General features: G+C 37.8%; 1 protein-coding gene across 3 annotated transcripts; it reads right to left on the bottom strand.

Moving 5' to 3' along the window:
* Positions 1–211: 211 nt before the first annotated feature.
* On the bottom strand, positions 212–25,577 carry LOC110167984 (mucin-2-like). 3 transcript variants are annotated; one of them, XM_020933395.2, is made up of 10 exons: positions 25,513–25,577; positions 22,519–24,055; positions 17,816–17,921; positions 17,057–17,204; positions 13,872–13,919; positions 13,636–13,713; positions 11,083–11,220; positions 10,555–10,638; positions 8,796–8,846; positions 212–4,756 (listed from the first exon to the last, which is right to left on the bottom strand). In XM_020933395.2, exons 2-10 carry the CDS (start codon positions 23,831–23,833, stop codon positions 4,646–4,648), a joined length of 2,079 nt encoding a protein of 692 aa, XP_020789054.2. In that variant the 5' UTR covers positions 23,834–24,055; positions 25,513–25,577; the 3' UTR covers positions 212–4,645. The 3 variants fall into 3 exon arrangements, with proteins under 3 accessions (XP_020789054.2, XP_055020768.1, XP_055020769.1); XM_055164793.1 differs by lacking the exon at positions 25,513–25,577 and adding an exon at positions 25,246–25,385; XM_055164794.1 differs by lacking the exons at positions 212–4,756; positions 8,796–8,846; positions 10,555–10,638; positions 11,083–11,220 and adding an exon at positions 13,307–13,423.
* Between the last annotated feature and the right edge of the window lie 50 nt (positions 25,578–25,627).

Genomic DNA, 25,627 nt, shown 5'->3' with positions numbered 1-25,627 from the left:
CACAAGAGTCAATCTCACGTAATAAAGGACCTTTGAGATCTCATATATGGGCCCTGATCCAACGCTTAAAGCATTTGACATGTTTGTGACCTTGGAAACCAGATGGACAGTGATGAAAAAAAAAAAAAAAAAATGCTATAATTAATGCACAGGGTCCTCTTGTGGTGACACGAGGTATGACGGGGAGTAATTAATCGGAATTGGAGCCACATTTCCAGCAGTACAGTCTTTTTAATAACAACGGTAAAAACAGTCATGGTTTGAGCCGAAGCTATAGCATGTACAGTAGAAGGCCAATAGACTTTCAATACAATCTGTAAATACAAATTATACAACAATAAAACCGAGGATGGATATAGAATTAAAGGTGCACTGCGTAACTTTTCTGTTAGAGGGTCTGCCACTTGTTCACATTTATTTAGTTACTGATTTGCTTTTAATGTTCCTCAGTATTAAACATTAATCTTCTGTCTCCATGGGAACAAGTAAGTGATGGCATTAGGCCAGGTCACAGGTCAGATTACTGTTCCAAAGTATGGCATTAAATATTAAATCTCCCTGGGCACAAGCAATACCATCAGGCTGGGTCACAGGTCAGATTAGAGTGACCAGAGTTTCAAAATAAAAATTTTAAAAAAGTGACACCCCTGGTTTTTGGTGTTTGGTAATAAAATTGTGACTCGAGTGCGTAATTAAGGAAAATTGTTCTGCACTTGGCCCATTCATGACAAACATGTGAGTAGGTCTAGTTACATTTTCATTGTGTTTTGGTCATTTTTAAGCAGCTTTTCTGCATTTTACGTAAGGAACTAATGATTTATGCCTCTCCTTACTGTTGGCAGGGATCAAATTGGTTAAAAATAGAGACACCTGGAATATTTCTTGTACAAAACTGGGATAAATCAATAGTTTTGGATAAATCTGCTGGGACAGGAAAACTCAAAGCTCAAAACTGGGACTGTCCCGGGTAAATAGGGATGTCTGGTCACCCTAGGGCAGATTAATGTTCCAAAGTATAGCATTCAATTTTATGTATCACCATAGAGATAAGCAAGTGATGCCACAAGGTCTAGTTACAGGTCAGGTCTGTGGAGAGAATAGACCCCACTCACAGTAAGAATTAGGGATGTGCAAAAAGCGCACGTACTCTGAGGTCCGAGGGCCAGCTCCAGCTTGTGGTCCCCAAAACGAGACTTAAAACCAGGGGGACGGGGCCTTCTCTGTGGTCGGCCCCAAACTCTGGAACGCTCTGCTCCCCCACATCCGAACAGCCCCAACAGAGGAGCGTTTTAAGTCTCGTCTTAAGGCCCACTTTTATTCTCTGGCTTTTAATACTGCGTGAGTTGTGTGGTCTTCTGTGTCTTTTATTTGTTGTTTTTAACCATTTTATCTTTTTAGTACTGTTATGTTTTGATTTTATTATTTTTGTTCACTGATTTTATTATTATTATTTTATTTATTTATTCTATTACTGTCCTTATTAAACATAATTCTGCTTTTTTTTTTCTTTTTAAAGTAAAATGTACTTTGGAAACTTTTGTTTGTAAAATGTGCTATAGAAGTAAAGTTGGACTGGATTGGCTTGGAAAACATTGAAATATCGATATATCGTATCATTTGATGTGATGATACAGTATCAGTATTGTGGGCTGCTGTATCTGTAGTTGTATATTTTACATAATTATTTTGTTACTTTGTTGTTGCTTGTTGTTTGTTGTTTTTGTTGCTTGTTCCATGGAAGGAAATTCTTTTATGCGACACATTTGACATTTTCACAGTTTTAATGAGTAAAATGTTTGTGCTTCATATGAACTTTACACAGAACGTGGTTTAACAAAGACTTTTAGTATCATGGCCATGATATAGCCTTCACTGTATCGAAATATATATTGTATCGTGGCTTACGTATCGAGGTATGTATGGTATCGGCAACTGTTTTTTTAACAATAAATGAAATAATGCAAGATAGAAACATTCCAAGCAAAGCATTTACATCTCCATGATCACAAACGAGTGGCAGACTGTCCACCGGAAAAGTTACGCAGTGCAGCTTTAAGATTTAAAATAGCTGAGGTCCACTTGTTTACCCCACACTCACGTAGGCTACTGCTAATGTATGCTAACAGGTCTCGGGGGATTAGCTTCAAGGATTAGATTAAAACGTGTGGTCCTCGCAACAGCAGCAGAAAATGTGAAATTACTAACCAGCATGAAATGGGAACTCAAGTTGTCCGTGGATTAACACATAAATCGATAAACGAGAGTACTCATCTCAAAGACTAAAATATTGTCAATAAACTGTGATGAAATTATAACTTATAATAACGTCTCCCAAGTGAAAATGTGTCCATAGCTTTTGTGCTGCTGAAGTCTCCACTCTGCAAAGATGGAACAAAACATACCACCGAACATTCAGTTTATCGATGTTTAGGCCTCTAACCGTGCAAAGTTTCAACAAAATGAATCCTCCAACGTAAATCCTTCAAGTTTAAATGATAAGAATTGGTCCGCGTATCACCTCTCGTCACAGCACTGTTCCAGAATTTCGATAAAAATGGCCGATTCGATATAAGGCCACTAGTTGGAAAAGGTTTCTTCCAGGATTGGTCCAAGCTGGTTCCTCTCTTGTCCAAAAAGTTCTTGAGGATTTGGCAAAAACAGTGGGAAACCGTACTGTAGCGCTGTTTTCAGTCAGTAGAGGGCGACATCAGGAGTTCTTCAATAGTTCTTAATAGTTTTTGGTCTATTGGGAAGACCACTACAGTCACTCGGATACAGAAGAGGCAAAGGTTAAAGATGGGGGTGACCTGGATGTGTTGGCACTGCAAAAATTTCACAATCTCACAGATAAAGGTCCCATATTACACTGTTTTCTGATCTGTTATAATGTTGTTTCCTCATCAAAAACACACTTGGAATTGTGTTTTGTTTTATTCACACATTTAACACACAAATCCTACATTTTTAGACCGAGTTCTCCTCTCAAATAAAAGCACTCTCTTCCACCTCTCTCTTCCTCTAAAAATACAGTGGAGCGCTTCCTCTTTTACTACATGACATCATCATGTAGTAAAAGAGGAAGCGTATTTTTAGATTCCATACACATTCACTAGAATCATTTGGATTTTTTTCAGCACTGGAATTTCCGACCTCTTCTAAACAAAAGGTAAAAGGGAACTTTAAAACTACAACATGACATCACAAGGTGGAACAGAGCATTTTGAGCTTTGCAGATATGGACAGACTAACAATGCAGGATTACTCAAACATGTGTGAATGAAACAAAACACAACTCCAGGTCTGTTTTTGAGGAGGTAACAACATTATAACACGGCTAAAAGGGAAACTTAGGACCTTTAAAAAGATTTGAGTTCAGAATATTAATTTTGATTTGAATCTGTTGTACTACTTTAGCTGTGTTTTGTTTGTGGGTCTAGAATTTCTTTGTTGTTTCAAGGTATTTTAAATTGGTTCCAATAATTAATCAAAGCTTTTTCAGCTCATTTACTTATCAAGCTCCATTTCTCTTTTGCCAAAATACAAATTTATAATACTTTACAATATGTCTGTGAAAAGCGCTATATATATATAAAGACTTACTTACAAATATATAGTACATGAATAGTCTGTAACCGTATCATGCTTTAACAATTTGGGTCCACAATTGTATTTTCTCACAGGTATTTGAGCAAAATTTGTCTTGCATAAGCAGCTATTGAGGTCAAAATATGTCCGCTGCTTGCTGCCTGAGTGTAATTATAAAGCATTTTACTGTCTGATACTCAGGAAGTGCACGTTAGCATGCTGGTTGTTAGCTTTTTGCCAATCACGCTCTGGTTTCTGAGAGTTGTGAAAAGTTCTTATAAACTCATCACTGTGAATAATAAGAAGGCATAAGGTGAGTGAGGATTAACTTGGGAGCTCTGCAAACTGTTTAAAATGAACTAGTTCTGTTTTTCATGTTTTTTAAATCAGGTCCACCTTTACATGCATTTTAACTAGGGCTTGATGAGCCTGGAAAAACATGGAATTGCAATTTGAATTAGATTTTTCAATTTTAAAATCTGGATGATCACTGGTCAAAAAGTCACAAAATTCAGACCAAGATAATAAATAAACCTAAACTTGCCAATTTTACTCAAATCAATATGACTGACTCTAGACATTTAAAGGTGCACTGTGTAACATTTTGGATGGAGGTCTTGTTTCTATGGATATGTCGTTGCTCTGCTTTGATTGTTCCACAGTATGACATTAAATAGCTTTAACTTACATTTATTTAATTACAAACTATTTTATAGCTCAAAAATACTTAGAAAAACAGGCGCTCTGACTGTGAGCGGGGTCGCCTCTCCACAGATCTGACCTGTAACTTGGTCTGCTTTGGTCTCCGTGAAGATAGAAAGGTTTAACACAATACTGTGAAACATTCTTTGACACGGAGAAAAGTATTTGACGGACGCCCCACCAGAAAAGTTGCACAACGCACTTTTAAATTCTACCCGGAGATGTACATTTTTGCAGTGCAGCCGTCACTACGATGTTGATGTTGTCAGTTGCCCGTGTCTCAGAGCGTATAGGAGTGAGGAAGGGTGAGGCGGGGTGAGGTCTAAAGGGGGGAGGGGGGTTAAAAGGGGGCGGAGTTTCAAACGTCCAGACGACATTCACACAGCTCCTTGTAGATCCTCTTTCTTATGCGTGGCATGTCTTCCTGACTGAAGCGAAAAGGCTGCTTCACTGACAGACACCGGCAATACTGAGGAGACAACACAAAATATAAGGTTTACATTCAGCAACATGGAAGATATTGTTTACTTTTTAACATACATAGGCCTAGCACGATTACAAATTATGAAGTGCGATACAATACAATAAGTAAATACAGAAGAGAAACCAAACAATAAAGCAGAATTATCCTCCCAAAACTATTCTAAATAGGCAATATTGTGAAAAAAAACATGAACTGCAATAAATATTTAACAGAATGCAACACGTTAGTAGTTGGTTTGAATCCATAAAATTCATAGAAGTTCATAATTCAACTGTCTACAGCTATGGTAAATATTGGTCCACAAAAATGATTGTTCCATGAGCTGTCACGTATTAAACGATAAATTAAAAGATAATTCGATATAGTAATCATCGTGACAGGCCCAAACATACATTTGTAGGTATGCACGTTGAATCTCTAGTGATAAAGATGCAAAGAACACTAAATAATTGAAGAGCCTGTACCCAGTTTTGAACTACAAGTGAAGATCATATTTCAGATGGAGCTGTTAACTCTGATGTTAAACAGAGGAATAACCAAACCTTGCACTCTTTTGCTAGATGACATGCCCAAACTAAATCTTAATTAATGACCGTTGTATATTACTAGCAGGTCTTACAGCTGCCAAAAAATGGTAATATGCCGTTGGAAATTAGTTCAACCTCTGACTGTGAGAGAATGGCTCTTATCTTACAGAGAAATCATTCAACTGGAGCTTTTTGCCACTCCAATGCAGGGAGCAAAAGTCAAAAACATTTCTTGCTGCTTCATTCTACAGATCAAATTGAGGTCTGAATGTATTGTATAGTCATTACCTGGAGACCTTTTATGATGTTATTTGTTCACAGAATGTACACAGTATGTACTAGGGTTGGGCAGTAATACAGTATTACGGTATCCCACGGTATCAGAAAGTAGCAACGCTATCAGTTTCATTACCGTCATTAAAAAAATCTGCAGCGCATAAGGACCTAATATAATATTATAATTTATTAACACTTAAATTTGTTTGTTCAGCACAAATGAATGCGTGGTTGTATTTTCAATTGAATGCTATCACGATGTAAAGCTAATAGTATCTGTAATGTTTCTTTTAACTGTGGGGAGATGACGTTCGATTAGTTTCGTTCTGTTGTCACGTGATGCTCATAAGGGACCAAGACAAGATGGCAAGTCCAGATGTGCTGCTGATGGTGAGTCTGTTCTGTGTGTGTTTCGCGTAGCATGTATAACACAATTTCTGCTGATGTCTTTTGATGGGGGAAATTTGCAGATGTTTTGTGTAGCGGGAATATAAACCTGGGCGTCTTCATTGATTTTTCTTTTTTATATGTGTGAATGTGTATATAAGTATATGTATTCATGTGTATGTATGTGTATGTGTTTCTGTATGTGCCCGTCAATAGGGAGCTTCAGAGTGGGAGGTGTGGGGTTTAAAAAGGAGAAAAATGCAATGCCAACTGGAATATGTATAACTGCAAATGATAACACTTGAATACAAATTTGATCGCAAAAAAAACTCTGGTGCTGAACCATGCCAGAGCAGCAACTGTCTGTAGATGTTTCCATATGGTTCTCATCCAACAATGCCTCTGATTGGATAAAACTGTTTTTCCCCTGACAGTTGCTCCCTTCTGTATCCTTATGTATTAGCAACTTAATTTTTTTTACCCTGTATGTTGTAAAAAGCATTTTCCTAAGTTAGAATATATCAAATAAAGGTTAAAGGCCCCATAGGGAACCTGTCCTCTGCAGTAGGTGATTGCAGTACAGTGCCTGGGGGCCCCTTGTCCATTGTGGGCTTGGTTCAAGGTTTGGACCCAAATGTGACTTTAATTTGCTGACGATAGCATAATACAATACTTTATATTCTTGACTTTTTTTGTAAAACTAAGTTGTATTAATGAATACTGTGTATTAAACAAGTGGAGACATACTATTTGAAAGTATAATTATTTGTTATTTAAAGGGCCCATATTACGCCATTTTCTGATCTATAATGTTGTTTCCTCATCACAAACATACCAGGAGTTGTGTTTTGTTTCACTCACACATGTTTAACACACAAACCCTGCATATTCAGGCTGAGTTATTCTCTCAAACTGAAAACACTCTGTTCCACCTTGTGATGTCCTATGGTAATACAGGAAAAGCTCCACTGTGTTTTTAAACTCCATACACATTCACTAGAATCATTTGGATCATTTCAGACCAAGAATTTCCAACCTCTTCTGAACTAAAGGTAAAGGAGCTGTTAACTTGAAAACTACACTACATGGCACCACACGGTGCAACAGAGCATTTAGATCAGACATGTCAGACCCACGAAATAACTATATTTGTCCCATGAGATCATATCAAATATGTATTAGAGCTGCCCGCCGGCTGCACATAGGCTATAGAGATATGTTATTATTTTATATTTTGCTTGTTTTGGATTCAATGTTTAAGCAAAATTATTATTAAACATTTATTTTACAAAGAAAAGGTTTAACATTACATATCTCAAAAGAAGAGAAAACATGCAGATGTTGTTGAAATTCTTCAATAAATATTTAGTTTGGCCCACGACTTAGTCCCAGTTTTTAATTTTGGCCTTCTGTAAATTTGTGTTTGACACCCCCGATTTAGATAATATTACAGGATTACACAAACATGTGTAAATGAAACAAAACACAACTCCAGGTAGGTTTTTGAGTGCCAAAGTGCTGAGGCAGACTACAGAATCAGGCTCAGCACTTCAAAAGAGGAGCAGGAAGCCAGAAAATGTATTTGAAAAGACTGGAAAGAGCATTATAAAATGCCTTAATATAGAACCTTTCACAACAATGGAATAAACTGAACTCCAATGAACCCTTAACTGTCAAAATGAACATTGATTTGTAGGAGCTAAATGTACATTAGACAAGAGGAGAGAGAAATATGAAAGTTATAATAGTACAGTATGATTATTTGTTATTTATTCATTTCAGAATTGTCATCAAAATAAAACTATCCAGTCTTGGTATGTTTAACTGTCTACTTGAACTGTACCCAAAAGCAGTATCCACAAGTACACATTTGTATTGATCATCCTCAGTCTTTTTCTCCAGTATTTCCAGTCTTTTTTAAGTTGTTTCTTGCTTCCTGCTCCTGTGCTGAAGTGCTGAGCCTGATTCTGGAGCCTGTCCCAGCACGTTGGCACAAACAGAACTTCATTTATAGGGAATAAGTGTGAGATCCACTGCTTTGGAAAAGAAGAACATTCAAAAGGCCAACTGGCACGAAAATCTATGTAACACAACAGTGAGGCTAGGGACTAACCTCTCTGCCATTACACCACTTTGGAGCTAAAAATCTTATGTTTTATACAGATTTGACTCTTGTGAGATTTAAACCATGTTATAATGTTGTTAGTCCATCAAAAACACACCCTGGAGTTGTATTTTCTTTCGTTCACATGTTTGAGTAATCCTGGTTTATTAGTCTGTTTACATCTCCAAAGCGTGGTAGTGGTAATTTTCAAGTTAACAACCACCTTATACCTTGTGTTTAATAGGCAATTCCAGGGCTGAAATCATCCAAAGTGGCTAGTGAAGGAGGACATCACAAGGTGGAACCAAGTGTTTTCAGTTTGAGAGAAGAACTCGCCAAAATATGCAGGATTTTATGTGTTAAACATGTGTGAGTGAAACAAAACACAACTCCACGTGTGTTTTTGGAGGAGGAAACAACATTATAACACAGATTATAAAATAGCAAAATATGGGCCCTTTAATATCAATCCCTCCTCAAATGAGTATCTAGTTTTTATACTAGTTTAAGTATAAATAAGTATTGGATTTTTTTTTAATACATTTTCCAACTCTAATACAAAATAAGGCTGTGAACATTATCCCTCCATGACACTAACACCCATCACTTCAGTCCAAAATCTGGGACAAACCTGATACACAGACAAAGATAGAAACTACAAAGATAGAGAAGACACCGAGGGCAGTGAAAGAACAGGCCAGCAGGGGGAGTTGTGGTGGAAAAAACTCACCTCAAGGACAAAAACCCCACAGTCGCTGTCATTTTTCTGCTGAGGGATCCCCTGGGAACACAAGAGTCCAGAAGTCAAACAGAGAACAGCAGGATATCAGCTCTCAGCTCTGACTTTGAGGTCCTATAGTTAGACCGGACAGGGCAGGCTGCAAAGTTACAGCAGGTTGTGTAGAAAGTGAATGATTTTAATGACTTTTTTTGGCCCCGCCCACTTTTGCAGCTAAATGTGAGTAAACTGTCATGTGGTGGCACATCTGGTTTCAGTGAGGATCACATCTGTATCTGAGTATCTGAGAAATGTTTTGCAGATAAAATATGATATAAAGTAGCTTGATTTGTGTAAAATATTCAGTGTTCATGTGAACCAACTAGGGCTGGGCAATTTTGCCTGAAAATAAAATTGTTGAGTTTTTCTAAAAAAAAAAAAAAATGTAATTTTCAATTTTTACCCCACTCCTCACTAAAAACTGCAAACTACCGAAAATTGTCAAAACTGAAAAAAAATAATAATAATTTGTATTCAGAGATCATATTTATTTATATAATGATTAGGTTGTTGAGGATTTTTTTAGTGAATGAGATAAAACAAAAATGATTGTATTCAACATGCAGCCCCAGCATTTAATTTGACATAACTGATTTCAAAGCTGTCAGCGCTGAATGGCCCTGTGGCCGTGTACTAAACTCTACTCCTGTGAGTGCAGAGTGCAGCCTTTCTTATATTTTCAAGGCAATTCCCAATGTAAGAAAGGGAGGAAAATAAAACTTCAAATTCAATTAATCAACTGAATAGATTTTTCCCATCCCCAGCACCAACACGTCACCGATTCTCTGTGAGCCTTTAAAGTGGTTTGCCGTCAAGATCGGCAGCCCCATGGAAAATAATACAACCCCAATGACGATGGTGTCGCCCATGGCAGCTTCTGGAATAAGGTGAATAGAGATTTCAGTATGAAACAATTTATCCACTCATCTTGAAAGGTATAGACAGAGAGCCAATGTTTGAAGTTTACAGATGCTATTAAAAGACTGTTACAGCCTGAACAACAGACTGTGGCAAAGACAGAACAAACCATCTCCTACCAGTCCAAAAACATTCTGAAGACGACTCGCAGGCCGCAGACTAAACATGTCAACAAGGTAAATACATTTCCTACTGTAGTGTCTTTAAAGGTGCACTGCGTAACTTTTATGGTAGGGTCCGCCACTTACCTGTCACCATGGAGATAGTATTGCTTAAAGAATGTTCCAGAATATGGCATTATACATAACATATCTATCTAGCTGTCATTTATTGATTTTGATGCTAAAAAAAATTAGGTGGCTGACCCTCTACCAGTTAAGTTACATAGTGCGCCTTCAAAGAACCCAAGAAATTAGTGGTAATGCTATTTCTACCAGCTATTTAAGAACAACATTTTAAAAATCATACATAATACATACATAAATCACAAGAAAAAAAAGCATGGTTATTGATATGGTTAATGAATAATATTATATATCTGGTCAATTAGGCTGTACCTGCGCAGATTCTAATACAATTTCCTCCTTTTGTTTGAGCCAAGGCAGTAATTGGCCGCTAACACTCCATCTTTGAATGTATTCATGTGTAAGAGAAGGGATGGTAACCAGGGGCAGCACTGTGTTAGTGGTCAGATCTTTGTCTCATGTATAATCTATGGAATTTAAACCAAGTGGAGAACTGCTTCAATTCAAACCAGATCTTATTTTTATTTAGTTTTAACATAACCTTTTACCTTGATGATGGTGATCTTCCAGCCTTTCTGGAAGGCCGTCTGTTTTTTCTCTTTGGCTTCAGCCAGAAGGTACTTCATAATATTCTGAAAATAAACAGACTGATTTAATGTAGATTAACAGATTAAACATGGAGCAAAAAAGACAAACAAAAAAACTAAAGAGACAAACCAAAAATATCAAAGATTGAGCTAGTGAAGGTAATAACGCTGTGGTATCAGACATTGTTTTCCCATGGAGTTTATTGTAAAACATAATTTTGAGACAAAAATCAATTTTATATTCTCAAATGAGAATGAGAATCCTATTTTTAAAAATAGCTCAAATAAACCAATATTAGTGGAAGTTATTTATTTGACCCTCTACAGCTCAACCTTTTCACGTATAAATGGCAGAACTTTCATCACTATTGCAAAGAAATACACCCACACACTATAATTATTAAGACCCAAAACACATTATATATTGTACTGTAAAATTCCTGTACCCAAACTTTAAACATATATATCCATGACAGCAGCAGTACTCACTTCTGTGGTGTGTCTGAAGACAATGCCTTGGCTGTCGTAGTAACTGATGGTTTTGTGGGCCATGCTGACGGTGACCAGAGACCAGTGGATCTCTAAGTGAATGGGAATGAGCACCAGCCACTTGGAAAACAGGTCAATCTAAAAATCAGACACACACACTGTTAACTTAAATGTAATATCACTTAATCCACAAAAAGCATGTTAAGAAATCATACTTTTACCTGAAAATGAAACAAAATTCTTTGACTAAAAAGTAGAGATGTAACAGTTATCGAATTAAAAGTCTCTTTGCTTATATTCATTGTTAAGTTGCAGCATGAGTTAAAAAAAACAGAAGGAACAGCATCGACCATGATCCTTTGTTCTGTTTCAGTGGAGGGGACATGAAGTGTTACCACAAGTGTTATCAAGCACTTTTAAATCTTAGTTCTTTGGATTACGACAGTACTGAAGTCTTGTCAAGGTATTTTAATAGCTAAAAGTATTGACAATTTTGTTAGTCTCCACAAAAGAGCGTTACATCTCTAATTTAAATGTGATATTACTTAAACTACAAGGAGCATGTTAACAAATCATTCTTTTATCTGATAATGAAATGCAATTCTTGGTTGACTCAAAGAGAGGCGTGACAAACACTCCAAAATATCTCTAATCTCACCATGTATCTGACCAATACCACATTCACAAGACTACAGCTGCAAAGAAGTTCATGCAAAAACAACAAAACAGAAACAGCAACTGAAACTATGTAGTTATATGAAAAAGAAAATGCAGATGAAACCCATGATTTTCTTCCAAAATTTTAACCAACTCACTATATACCTTGCCGTTTTTAAAATCTAAATAAAATAATTGGCTCTCAAACTATTAGCAAAATGTCGCTATAATCTGACCATGTATCTGACAAATTAGGGATAAAACGATATCAAAATCCAGTATTTTCACGATATGCATCACACAGTTCGATATTTATTCCAATATTTTGAGGAGGCTAAAAAATTGTGAAAATTTTACTTTTTACTTTTAAAAGTCTTGGAAATGCCTCGAAAAAGCCTTAAGTGCTGTTATAATATGATGGAAGAGATAAGATTTAAAAGTGCTTATTTAAAAGTACAGTTATTTCACCAAACACCAAAGGATCATGGTCTATGTAGTTCCCTCTGTTTTTTAGCAGGTGGTGCACAGTGGCAAAGGCAAGTTTATTTGTATAGCACAGTATATACACAAAGAAATGCAAATGAAATGCATTGAAATCGCAAAGAAAGACATAAAAACACATAATAATGAATTTAATCAAAGAGACTTGTAATTCAATATATTGTGTTGGCCTCCGATATTACTGTTAGACTTTTAACGATACAGTGTTGTTACATTCCTAAGACCAATACTGCACTGACAAAGCTACATCACAACTGTACGGAAGTTCATGCATGCAAAAAGCAGCTGAAACTATGTAGTTGTGTGAAAAAAATGCAGATTAAACCCATGATTTACTTCCAGTTTTTACCACCTATATAATCTGATCATGTATCTGAACAATATTGCAATCGCAAGACTACCACTACACAGATGTTCATGCAAAAACAACAAAGCAGAACACAACACCAACAGACAAGTACTGAAACTGTATTAATATGGGGAAAAAACACAGACTAAACCCATGATTTTCTTCAATTTTTTTTTTTACTAACTCACAACTTACTTTGCTGTTTTTGAAATCTAATCAATCTATCTATCTAACTTACATAAATAAATACATAGCACCTTTAAAAGCAATCATAGAGGACCAAAGTGCTTCACAGATTATCATGAAATAAAGTAAACAGCACAACAAAACCATGCATTAGTGTTCAAAAAGAGGCTATGAATCTACTGAAACAATGTCAAATGCTAATGAATAAAAATATGTAATTTATTTTGTGTAATGAATAAAAAAAGTGTTTGGTAAAGTTTTAAAATGCTCAAGTTAGAGCAGTTGAGATGTGGAGAGACAGTTAGTTCCACAGTAGGAGCTGAAAATGAAAAAATCTAAATAAACAATTACTTGATTAATTATAAGTTTGGTCGATTGAGACAATATCAACTGATTAATCGACTTAATAACTAAAGGATTACAGCCCTAGAAATAACTTGACACCTCTCTCAATATTTAACAGTATAAAGTAGACATCATTTTCCAATCACATGTACAATATTTAAAGGTGCACCGTGTAACTTTTCTGACCCGGTCAAATGCTTTTCTCCATGATGATGTTAAAGCTTCATCTGAAATGTTTCACAGTATGGCAATGAACCTTTCCATCTTCCTGGAGACCAAACCGGACCAAGTTACAGGTCAGATCTGTGGAGAGGCAACCCCACTCACAGTCAAAATGCCTGTTTTTCTAGGTAGTATTGTGGAACATTCCACGCAGAGAAATAATATCTCTATAAAAACAAGCAGGTGACAGGCACGCAACCAAAAAGTGATATAGTGTACCTTTAACATTATAAACTTGACTATTAACTATTCTTTTCCAATCACAAGTACAAAAGACTGGCGAATTGTCTTACTTTTTTCGTCCATCTTTTCACACCCTCGTAACCCTTGGCAACCAGCTGCTTGTGAAAAAAGCTGTTGAAGAAGTGAACCTAAGACAGCAAATCAATAAAAGTAATTAACACATTGAAAGTTAAAAGGTCCTTGGTTGAAATTCATTATAATCTGTCACATCGCACCGCACCTCATTTTGAGCTGAGAATATGATGAAATCAAATTCTTTATTAGTCTAAAATTGAGTCAAACTCACTTTCTGGTCAGTGGCTTCCATGATGAGCTCGCCGTACATGTTGATGATCTGAAATATAAGAAGAAAAAAGATAGATGGTTAGTGTATGGATACATCGATACAGAAACAGATACTGAAAAATTTGCTGGATTGCATATCGCCTTCCTAATATGGGTTCAGTCAATATCCTGGACGGCCATATGAACTGATATAAGTCTGTTTACTGTAGTCTCCCAAAATGTCTCAAAATTTTTAAACTTCTATTTACACAGAGCTGTTCTCTAGTTACTTAAAGGTGCACTGTGTAACTTGTCTCGTAGAGGGTCCATTACCTGCTAGTCTCCATGGAGATTTGGCTAGAATATTTCACAGCACACAGAGTCCTTTACGGGTCCATTTTTAGAGACCCTCAACCCGTGCAGTACATCACCACACCCGCCCGTAACCCGTGATTATATCAAGGTAAATCCACACCCGTCCGTCAGTTAAAATTCCACCCGCTACCCACAAATGCCCGTGATAAATTGGGGTCAGCCTATTAGTCTGACAGCCCAATAGTCCAGGATTAAACCAGAACTAAAGCAGACTGAACCTACGCCGTTTCATTAGTGGATTATAAATATATACATTCCGCAACCGCAGAGCCGATCGCCAGGACTACACCAGGATTAAACCAGTGTAATTAGCAAAAATATATATACGTCGCAACCACCGAGCTAATCGCCAGGACTGGACCAGGTCTAAACCAAGACTAAACTAGGACTGAACCAGAACTGAACCAGGTCTAAACCAGGTCTAAACCAGGTCTAAACCAGGTCTAAACCAGGTCTCAACCAGGTCTCAACCAGGACTTAAGCAGGTCTAAACCAGGACTAAACCAGGACTAAACCAGGAGCGCAGCCGAGACAATCTCCTCCGCTGATGGGTTTTATGAAATAAATACACTAAAGTTACTCTCAGCCTGGTCTGCCATCGTTCTGGGAAAAGACCGACAAATGGCACTTGTTTCCAGGGTAACGGATGTCCTGGACACGTGTCACCTGATCTTGCCGTGACTATTCTCTACCTGCCCGCATACACGCCCGTAAAATTCCAGAACGTTAAAACTCGCCCGTTTCAGCAACTATTTGTGGGTACCCGACCCGGTGCAGGACTCTGATCCACAGTACGGCCATAAACTTAAGAATCTCCGTGGCGACTTTACAGGTTAGATTTGTGCAGAAGCGACAGTAAGAATGCAAGTTTTTAAGATGTTTCTGAGCAATAAATAACACCTGCAGTTGAATAAGACAGATTAGTTTAATGCCATACTGTGGACAATTTAAACCAAACCATTAACATCTCTATGGAAACAAGTTGCAGACCCTCTCCAGAAAGCATAATACAGAATAACAGCTACGTAACACATTTGGATCAGTTCGGTCTTGTTTTATTTTTGTTTTAAGGAAATAAAAATACTGTTTTCAGACTCTGCAGTGATATCGTTGGATTTCAGGTTTCAGCAGGTACTTAAAGCCTTAGTATCGGAATCGGTAACAGAACAAACAGCTGGATAGGTGCATTCCTAATTAGAGCTTGTGCTTAGGATTTATAAATTACATATAAATGCCGTAATATGTATAAGATATGATATGTGATCTACAAGTTGCTGATATTGATATGATGTTTAAATAGCTGTAACTGATTAGTGCCCAAAGCGGAACTAAGTTGTTCTCTCTTGATGAAAATTGCACTCTTTAGAGCCATTAAGTAATCAGAACATAAAGGGCGTATGTTAATGTATTGCTGTTGTTTTCATTAGGCATGTTTGGATAAAATAAAACAATATGCTGACCTATATGCTAATGAGAAGTACTTTTGGTGTTAAATTTGCCTTCCCAGGATTGCAGAATCAAGTCTCACAAAAAGACTGTGCAATTTAAAGTTGCACTGTGTAACTTTTCTGTTTGGAGTCAGCCACCTGCTTGTCTCATGTAGATGCCACTGCAAAACCTGGAATGTTCCACAGTATGGCATTAATAAACATACACTACTGGTCAAAAGTTTTAGAACACCACACTTTAAAACAGCTGAACACACTCGTGGCTCGTTCTTTTAACAATACAAATCAAATATTCTTCAGAAAGTTCTTCCCAAGTCTGTTGCAGAAGTTCTGATAAATGTGTGGCACTTGCTTGTAGGTTGCTTGGCTTTCACTCTTCTGTCCAGTTCATCCCAAACCAGTTCAATGGGGCTTAAGTCTGGAGACCGTGCTGGACACTCCATGATTCTTCAAGCTTACCATCTCATTTTTGTTTTGTTTTCTTTTTTTTCCTGAGGTAGTTTTGGCAGAGCTTGGACTTGTGTTTTGTATCTTTTATCTTTTTATTAACCTCTGTCTGTTCAGTTCTCACCTTTGTGCCATTTCAAGCTCTTCATTGAACTTGCACGAATTGAATTGCAATAAATAACTGGAAAAATTAGGGTGTTCTAAAACTTTTGACCCGTAGTGTATGCATCCATCTTCCATTAATTCAATTCCAGGTGAATTAATTGGAATGAAAATTGGAATTAAGATAAGTTTTACTGTGAGCAAGGCATCACCTACTTGTCTCAATGGAAGAACTTTATGCCTTATTGTATAACATCTCAGGCCAAGCAATAACAGAACAGGTGGCAGAACCTCGACTGGAAAACTTATGTAGAACAACTTCATGGTTGCAGCTGAATGGTAAAACTGTAGAGGGGAACTACATAGACCACAAAACTGCAAATAAACCTAGATATGTGCTAAAATAGACACAAACTGAAATAGGAACGTGTAGAATGCAATTAAAAATCCACACTGACAGTTTAGCTGATAAAAGTTCATTTATGTCAGAGGTTGTCAGTTGTCAGCAATTTAGTCTTAGCTTAAACCTGGTGTAGTCCCAGATCTGCTGTGATCCATATTTGTTCAAGTCTGGTTTCTGATTTGACACTGGGTTTGCCTTGGCTTTATTCCAGTGAAAGTAAACAGTAGATATTTGTTGTTGAATTGTAACCCTGTGAGTTGTTTTACGTTTACCCTCCCTGAAAAATATCCATAAAACTGATTCTTTCATTTCATCAAAAACATACCTGGAGTTGTGTTTTGTTTCATTCGCACATCTTAACCCCTTAATTGTATTCCTTGCCCAACACCAGCGGAGTTGTTGAAATATAGTAGAAATGGGTAGTTTTTGTACCTGGTCGTTGATCCAGTTTTGCTCCTCTAACGTGCTCAGATCCTCCAGACTCAGAGTGTGCCTGTTGTGCGTCACCATGAACCCAGCCACCGGAGCAGAGGCCAGCCCCGCTCTGTACTGCTTCACCTCCTTCTGAATGTCCAATCCCCTGAGAAATATAATGAGATTTAGAAAGGCATGTATTCATTTATTCACTATTGACACAGCGCAAGCCAGTTTAAACAAAAGAACAAGAAAAACACAAGGTCAATTTTCATAGACTGTGGTTTAAACGGGATGATTAAACACTGAGAGGAGTCAGGTTTCAAGCTGTGGATAGCGGTGGAAACTTAAGACAGACACTACTTTAACTGTTTATTTTAAAAAGTGCATTATGTAACTTTTCTGGTGGAGGGTCCGTCAAATGCTTTTCTCCATTTTAATGTTATTGCTTTGTCTGGAATGTTTCACAGTATGGTATTAAACCTTTCTATTTTCATGGAGACCAAACCAGACCAAGTTACAGGTCAGATCTATGGAGAGGTGACCCCACTCACAGTCAGAATGCCTGTTTTTATAGGTATTTTTGAGCTGTAAAGCCACCTGCAACATGAATAAAGTGTAATTTAGAACTGTTTAATATCATAATGTGGAATATTAGGCAGAGCAATGACATATTCATAAAAACAAGCAGGTGACACACCCCCAAGACAATACAAAAGTTACACAATACACCTTTAACCTGAGAAAACATGGATGATTTGAGCTGGTATTGCTTACTTGTTTGTGAGGTCCGATTTGCCCTTCGACTTCAAATGTTCCACGACGTCGCTTTCGGCAAGAGGAATGAAACTGCCATATTTCAGATAAAAACTCTCGAGGAATTCTAAAAGGAGACATGAAATAGTTTAGATCAGTTTGTCTTGAAACAGTACAGCAAGGCAAAGATGGGCAATATATCGGTTCAAGTATAGGCCAATACTGATACTAGCGTGTATATATATATATTATTTAGAGCCCGGCCGATATATCGGCCGGCCGATATTATCGGCCAATATGGGCACCTGGAGTCATATCGGCTATCGGCCGATATGCTTGCTGATATGGGCCGATATTTCACGTGGGCATGTTATACCTCGTTATAAAGCTTAGACTCTCTACATTATGTTCATTTAATCCAAGTTATAGACAGATGAATGTGCTAATATGTGGCTCCGCATCAGTATTTATTTGCGGTGTAATTTGTCTGTGTCCGTACTGTCCCTGAACACACCACCAGAGTCACGTCACTTCACTCACGTGCTATTGTTTTCACCCGCAGCCGTGCGCAACACAGATTATTTTCTTTTTATAGACAATCTGTTTGAGTCTGGATTAAGGACTTTTATTAGTGCAGACTTGTGATGTGAGGAGGAGCCTGTATGAGCGGTGAGTGTTGGAAATACATCGACTTTGAAGCTAGTTTAGGTTATCTGTTAGCGATTAGCTGCTGTAGCTCCCGCACATAAACAGGCTGTTTTCTATTGGTCTATTGTAAAGTGACTACATTGGCCGTACATTTGTTACTGGACCAGCATTGATATGTAAATGAGCTGTGAATAGACGTGTGAATGATCCACATTTATGCATATAATTACCGCGGTGCGCACGTTTTTACGGCTAAAGGCTAATAGCGGTAATTTCTTTACTAGCTAGGAGTTATGGGTCGTGATCGAAGCGGCTCTTTGAAGCGAACGACGGGAGCATGTTTCTTATTGGGAGCCGTGTTTCCTCTTTTTCTCACTTTTTCTCTTCATGCCGCTTGTAGACCCGTAGTTTGACAGCAGCAGCGGCTGAAAACGAAACTTTCAGAAATATGCGTGTGCATAGGATAAAAAAAGTGCATATTTGGCTGCAGTTCAGCATAAAATGAATAAAGCAGGACTAATCTTGGGCTCGAGTGCAGGAGAGAGATAGAGACCGAGTCCCGACACTCAGTCCTGGTTCAGTTCTGGTTTAGTCCTGTTTTACACATGGTTTAAATCTGTTTTAGTCCTGGTTTAGTCCTTTTTCAGTCCTGGTTCAGTTCTGCATTAGACCTGCTTGCAACAAAACAATCTCAAGAGTTGCTTGGGAGCCGAAAGAGCCAGCTGCTTTAGTGAGCTGAGCCAAAAGAGCCGGTTCTCCAAAAAAAACTGGAATACCCATCACTAGTAGCTAGAATGTGATGCAAAAATGCCATTAGGCCAATTTACTGTATGTAAATATGATGTAAAGAGTCAGAATAACAATAAATGTTGCCTAAATAAACCCAATTTAGAATCCACTAGAGCCAAACCTAAGTTTTTTTTAAACAATTCAAGATTTACAGTGAATTTTTACATCACTAAATATATCGGTGATTATATCGGCTATCGGCAGCTCCAACTCCCATTATATCAGTTTCATAACACAACAAAATCCATATCGGTCGGGCTCTAATATATATCGTCTAGGCCATCATTCAATCCTGATATTCGATGCTGATAATGTTTTAGCACTGCCCTATTCAAAAGTTAAAGTAAAAGTTAACTTCATTTTATGATATATTTGTGGGTCTTGCTCTGGATTTTAAAAGCTAAATATTAATATTGACCACAGTAGTAGGCCAAATATTGGATATCACTACCAGCACAAAAAAGAAAAAAAATTGCAAATTGCATATTGGAAAACCCCATTGACTCATCCCTACAGCAAGGCAGGTGATGTAAAATTATAACTCAAACTATTATCACATAAAAGCCTTGGCATAACATGGTGAACATGACTCCAGACCAAATCTGGTGGTGCTTTTTCATTGCCTATTTCAGTTGCGACCCCAAACCAAAAAGTAGGCTAAATGATAAAGTAGCCTTAAGTCTAATTGTATTATTTTAGGGACATTGGTCTAGATAAATTAATTTGGCAGGTCAACAAATACCACTGCATTTTAAAGGGCCCATATTACACTATTTTCTGATCTATGTTACAATGTTTTTTACACATCAAAAACACACCTGGAGTTGTGTTTTGTTTCATTCACACATGTTTAACATACAAAACCTGCATATTTAGAGTTTTTTCACAAACAGAAAACACTCTGTTCAACCTTGTGATGTCATTTGGTAATACAAGAAGTGCTTCACTGTGTTTTTAAACTCCATACATATTCAGTAGAATCATTTGGATAATTTCAGCTCTAAAATTGCCAGCTTCTATTGTACTAAAGGTAAAAGGTAGCTGTCAGTGTGAAAAGTACCATGACATGACATCACAAGGTAAAACAGAGCATTTTGAGCTTTGTAAACAAACAAAGAATTACTCAAAAATGTGTGAATGAAACAGATCTGGGTATGTTTTGGAGGCAGTAACAGCATTTTATAACATGGCTAAAAGCTCACAAGAGTCAGTTCCACATAATATAGGACATTTAGGGGTATCTGTCAAGCCGTATTTAATGCTACAATCCGTAATTATATTGCTTGACCTGCCCTGTTGTATTCTCACCACTAGATGCTATTTATGTTCCTGCAGCCTGACAATGTGGCAGCTTTGGTCAGACAGAAAAAGACCAGAGACCACAGGTAAGTTTGAACAGGCCAGATCAGGGGGTTACAGGTTTCACATTTAACATTTACTTGTGAAACAAAAATGAAATAAACTTGCAGATAGTTCAGTTAACACGGGGAGTCAGCGTTTTCAGTAAAACCTAGAACAGCCTTCCTGAAGATGTGAGACAGACCTCCAGACTCAAAACAGTTCTGATTAACTGTGCATATGACTGAAAGGTTTTCTTCTCTTTTAATGTAAATGTTATGATGATTATTTATATTTTGAGTTGTCTGTATTGTGATTTTAATGTCTTTCTTATTCTGTAAAACACTTTGAATTACAAAGTAGGACTTGTGCTATATGAATAAAATTGCCTTGCCTTGCCTTAAAACTACTGAAAAAAATCCCCTATCATCTGGGGACACACTGAATTGATTAAGCCCATTAGTTTACACTCTACAATCTATTCACACCAATTAATTATTTGAACTGCTTTATAGAGATTATCAAATGCAAACCAGAATTGATCAGTGTGCTGTATGTGCTCTATATATTTATTTTTGCATCAAACATATGACAAATGTGCACTTGCTCCTTTCCCCACAAATTGTAATGAAAAGAGTGCCTGTTATATTCAAGTGTCCTGTGTTTATGATGATAATAGTAGTTAGTTAGATGTGATGCTTGAGGACACGTTGGATAAAAGGATCAGCTTTCTGCAAAACCTGTTTTACTCTGTCTCCAAACCACAAACTGTGTGACACAAAAAATACTTAACCTATACAATGTAATTAACAGGGCTGTAGTAGATTAAATAAATTCTTGGTAAAGACATGTCTTGCATATTGATTAAAAAGGGAGTGTCTTAATAAGCTCTCAAAACTATTATCTATCTCAACTGCACTTAAAGACAAGACTACAACTGTGTTCATGCAACTATTTTTATGCAGGAAATGTACTAAGAAACAATGCATTTAAAACAGATTAAACTGGTAAATCCTGATATATAAATACAAAAAATACCACATCTTCAGCAAACTTAAATCTAAAACTTAATCTAAATAAAATGCATGCTGGCTTTCAGATTCTAGATTGTGATGATGTCATACTCTTACACGCTTAAATATCCAAAAATGTCCGAAAGGTACATACATACATTTTGAACCTGCAAATTTTTGTTACTGACTTGAAGAACTCACTATATTACAACAAAAATCTGCATTTTAACATGATTAAAAGGTGCACTGTGTAACTTTTTGGTTGGGGGTCCACCACCTTCTTTCTATGGATACGCCGTTTCTTTGTCTGGAACGTTCCACAGTATGACATTAAACAGCTCTACCTTATATTTATTCAATCACAGCTGGTTTTATAGATAAAAAATACCTACAAAAAAAGGCATTCGGACTGTAAGCGGGGTTGCCTCTCCACAGATCTGACCTGTAATTTGGTCTGGTTTGACCCCTGAAGATAGAAAGCAGTGTTTCCTGCAGCACTTTATAGTTAGGACGGCTGCCTTGACACCAAGTGGCTCCGCCTTGACTACATCCCTCCGAACCATGTGAATCGTCGCAAAACTATGGTCGTCGCACGGAATCTCCGCACACCCCCGCTCCTCACTTGGTTTAATGCCTTAATGCCATAATGTGAGACATTCCAGCCAAAGCAATAACATCTCCATGAAGAAAAGTATTTGACAGACCCTACACCAGAAAAGTTACACAATGCACCTTTAATTTTAGCTGTCCTCATCTGTATTAAACATTATAGGGATAAAGAATGCTGTGATATTGTGTCAAAAACAGCAATTAGTCAACTAACACAAATTTTGGTTGACTAAGACACCATCTGCTGATTAACTGACTACATGACTAAAGGCCTACAGCCCTAGTAATTAAAGTGTGTGTGTCTATATATGTGCAATATGATCTTACCATGGACCATATCAAGAAGCTGCTCTCTTTCCTCCTCTTGTCCCTGTGATTTATCATTTAACTCTCCTCCTGCCCCCACAGTCTGGTCCACTTTGCCCCATGTTCCCTGTAGACAGTACATCCTGTGATCTCGTAGCGCCCAAGGGTGCTCCTCGCTGCTCACGGTGATGGGGTCCTGGGGCGGAGGTGGGGTAGTGGGCGTTTTGGGTGTCACCGAATCCATAGCGATAACTTCCTGAGTGTAGTCGTTTGGTGTGGTGGCGTTTCCATTGGACAAAGTAAGAGGTACAGAGTTCGTTTTCTCAGAGGTCTGGTCTATTAAAATCAAGTCAACAGCAGAGGTATCTCCTGGCTTTGTACCAGTCTGCAATGGTCCATTTGTTACTTGTGTTACTTCTTTATTACTGCTCAGTAATCCATTCGAAGACAGTTTAACATCTCCATTTTGTGCTGAAGGCTTTGGGTCAGTCTGCTGCTCCGGTTCTAACTTGGCCTGTTTGTTTGCTATTGATGCAACTTGGACACTTGTTGAAGAACTTACAACATTATCATCAATTTTCCTTTTAATTTCACCTGGTGTAGTTGTAGTAATTGTAGTTGAAAGAGTAGATCCTGTTACAAAACTGCTCTGAACCACATCAACTGGCCTGTCCAAAACCCTCATTTCAACGTCATTGTTACTGACACTATCCTTCAGTGTCTTGTAACTTTGTGTATTTTTTAAGTCTGATGATACAGAGTTCACTCCTACCCCATCCTGAACAAGGATATGAATTTCTGTTGAGTTTTGTGATGGACTATCAGCTCCCATTGTAGTACCTTCATCTTTACCCAAGTTCTCATTTATCAAGGTAATAGACTTATTGTGTGTCAGGAGTCCTCCAAGCTTCCTTTTAGGAGTGTCTTCCAGGTTGGTAGCACTCCCTCTCCCTCTAGCTCTCCCTCTGGCCCTTCCCCGTCCTCTGTTTGGTGTCTGGACATTGTGGCTGTGACCTTTCGGACCACAGCAGTCACAAGACTTAGGAGTCCTTTTCCTGCCTGATGTGCGGCCATTGAAAACCGGCTGAGCAGGTGTTGGTGTTAAAGTAGACAACACAGACTCTGAATCATTGTTAATGGGAGTTTCAGCATTAGAAGGAACTGGAGTTGAGACATTGGTCGAATCAGAGTTAGAGATGGGTTTGATGGGCGTCTGGGGTACAGTCTGTTCTGTGCTGTCTGCAGGTGGGGGCACAACAGGTGGCACTGTGGTAGAAGCTGGTAAAGGCAGTGCAGACGTTGTATTCATCGGGGAAGAAAAGCCGCTGTGAACCATGACTTTCTCCTTTGGCTCCTCAACCCCATCCCCAGCGCCGCACTGTTCACTCACTTGTCCTATCCTCGTGTCCTTTCTTCTTCCTTATATGGCAACAAGATCCAGGGTGGTTATTTGTCCCTGCAATCCCTGTACCGTAACTGACAGCCTAAATGTCCACAAATCCAAGAGGTCAATGGCATGCCAGTTATCCAAAACACAAATCAGTCCTCATAAAATCTCCTAGAAAAGAAAAACAAAAAAAAAACATTTAGAGCACAGATACATGAGGGATGAGACAGATAGTAATATGTACAAAATATGCCATCCAAACTTTTTGAAATAATGACTAACAAAGCAAGAGTGAAGCAAAGCACTTCTTGAACTGCCTGCACAGAACATTAACAAATAAAAGATTTCCTTAGGTATACACACTATGTCATACTCCCAGATGGTATTTCTTAAATATCGAAAAATATCCAAAAAGTAAATACATACATTTTGAACCTACAAATATTTGTTAGTGATTTGACTCTAGAACTCACTGTATTATAACAAAAATCTGCATTTAACAACATTAAAAGGTGCACTTTGTAACTTTTTGGTTGGGGGTCTGCCACCTTCTTGTTTCTATGGATATGCCTTTTCTCTGCCAGGAATGTTCCACAGTATGACATTAAATAGCTCTACCTTATATTTATTCAATCACAAGTGGTTTTATGTATAGAAAAAAAAAAGGCATTAGGATTGTGAGCGGGGTTGCCTCTCCACAGAGTTCTAATTTGGTCCAGTTTGATCCAAGAAGATAGAAAGGCTTAATGCCATACTGTGAAACATTCCAGACAAAGCAATAACATCTCCATGAAGAAAAGCATTTGGCGAACCTTCTACCAGAAAAGTTACACAATGCACCTTTAATTTTAGCTGTCCTCATCTGTATTAAACATTATAGGGATAAAGAATGTTGTGATGTTGATTTCCTTAGATATGCACACGTACAAATGTCTGGTATTCAAGCGTTTATGTTGGGAGTCATCAATACTCAGCTTGGTTACGTGCATGAATATCAGCATTATTATATTATTCAAACAAACATCTTACTTTTGAAAATATTTCACAGAATCTGGTCAAAACGCTGAAGCGGATCATTTACAGTGGCCTATGTTGTCATTGTGTATTTAGCTTATCGAGATGAAATTGGAACGAACAAACCCACTGAGACAGTCCGGATTTTAAAAGAGTCAGATTATTGCATTTACCAGAAATGTAATTGTTAAACGTAAAAGTGCGCGCTCCCAGCTGCTTCAATGAAATAACTTCAGAGAAAACGACAACAACGTTTAGCTATGCGCGCTGAAAGCTAAGTTACATCGCATTCACCGATTTCAACCATTCTTTGGTCAGACATGAAAACATGTGTACAATATACGAACCGATGGGTCTCATTAAGTTTTCTTAAGTATGTTATAGTGAAGGAAGAGCCTGAGACACATTATGCTGAAGAAAAACACGAAACCACCAAACAGCCACGGCTCATATTTCCTCCATTTTTGTGAGGAAGTTGGTGTATTTCGAGGACAAAGGAGCGCTAGCGCCAACCCTACTGATAAATGCAAAGATAAAACAGGGAAGATACCGCAAAATAACTCTTGCTACTTTCATTTTAACCCAGTAAAACAACAATCGGAGTTTACACTTACCAGCAACACGATCAGAAGAAACAAAACTGACTGTGGTCGCTTATTGATTGCGTCATCACGTCGAGTTCTCTTCGGGGACGCACGCCACTCGAAGCCCTTTGTTGTGCTTCAAAAG

Source organism: Boleophthalmus pectinirostris, unplaced genomic scaffold (genome assembly GCF_026225935.1).
Source record: "Boleophthalmus pectinirostris isolate CB_2022bp ecotype Guang Dong unplaced genomic scaffold, ASM2622593v1 HiC_scaffold_7, whole genome shotgun sequence".
Taxonomy (NCBI): domain Eukaryota; kingdom Metazoa; phylum Chordata; class Actinopteri; order Gobiiformes; family Gobiidae; genus Boleophthalmus; species Boleophthalmus pectinirostris.
The sequence above is the reverse complement of the archived record's forward strand: the minus strand, read 5'-3'. Positions and strand labels throughout refer to the sequence as shown.

Excerpts from the sequence above, each read along its gene's own strand:
- LOC110167984 (XM_020933395.2), bottom strand. The coding sequence starts at position 23,833 with ATGGTTCACAGCGGCTTTTCTTCCCCGATGAATACAACGTCTGCACTG. Across the intron at positions 13,920-17,056 it reads AAAACTGGATCAACGACCAG|ATCATCAACATGTACGGCGA; the intron begins GTACAAAAACTA and ends CTTATATTTCAG. Across the intron at positions 13,714-13,871 it reads TGGAAGCCACTGACCAGAAA|GTTCACTTCTTCAACAGCTT; the intron begins GTGAGTTTGACT and ends TTGCTGTCTTAG.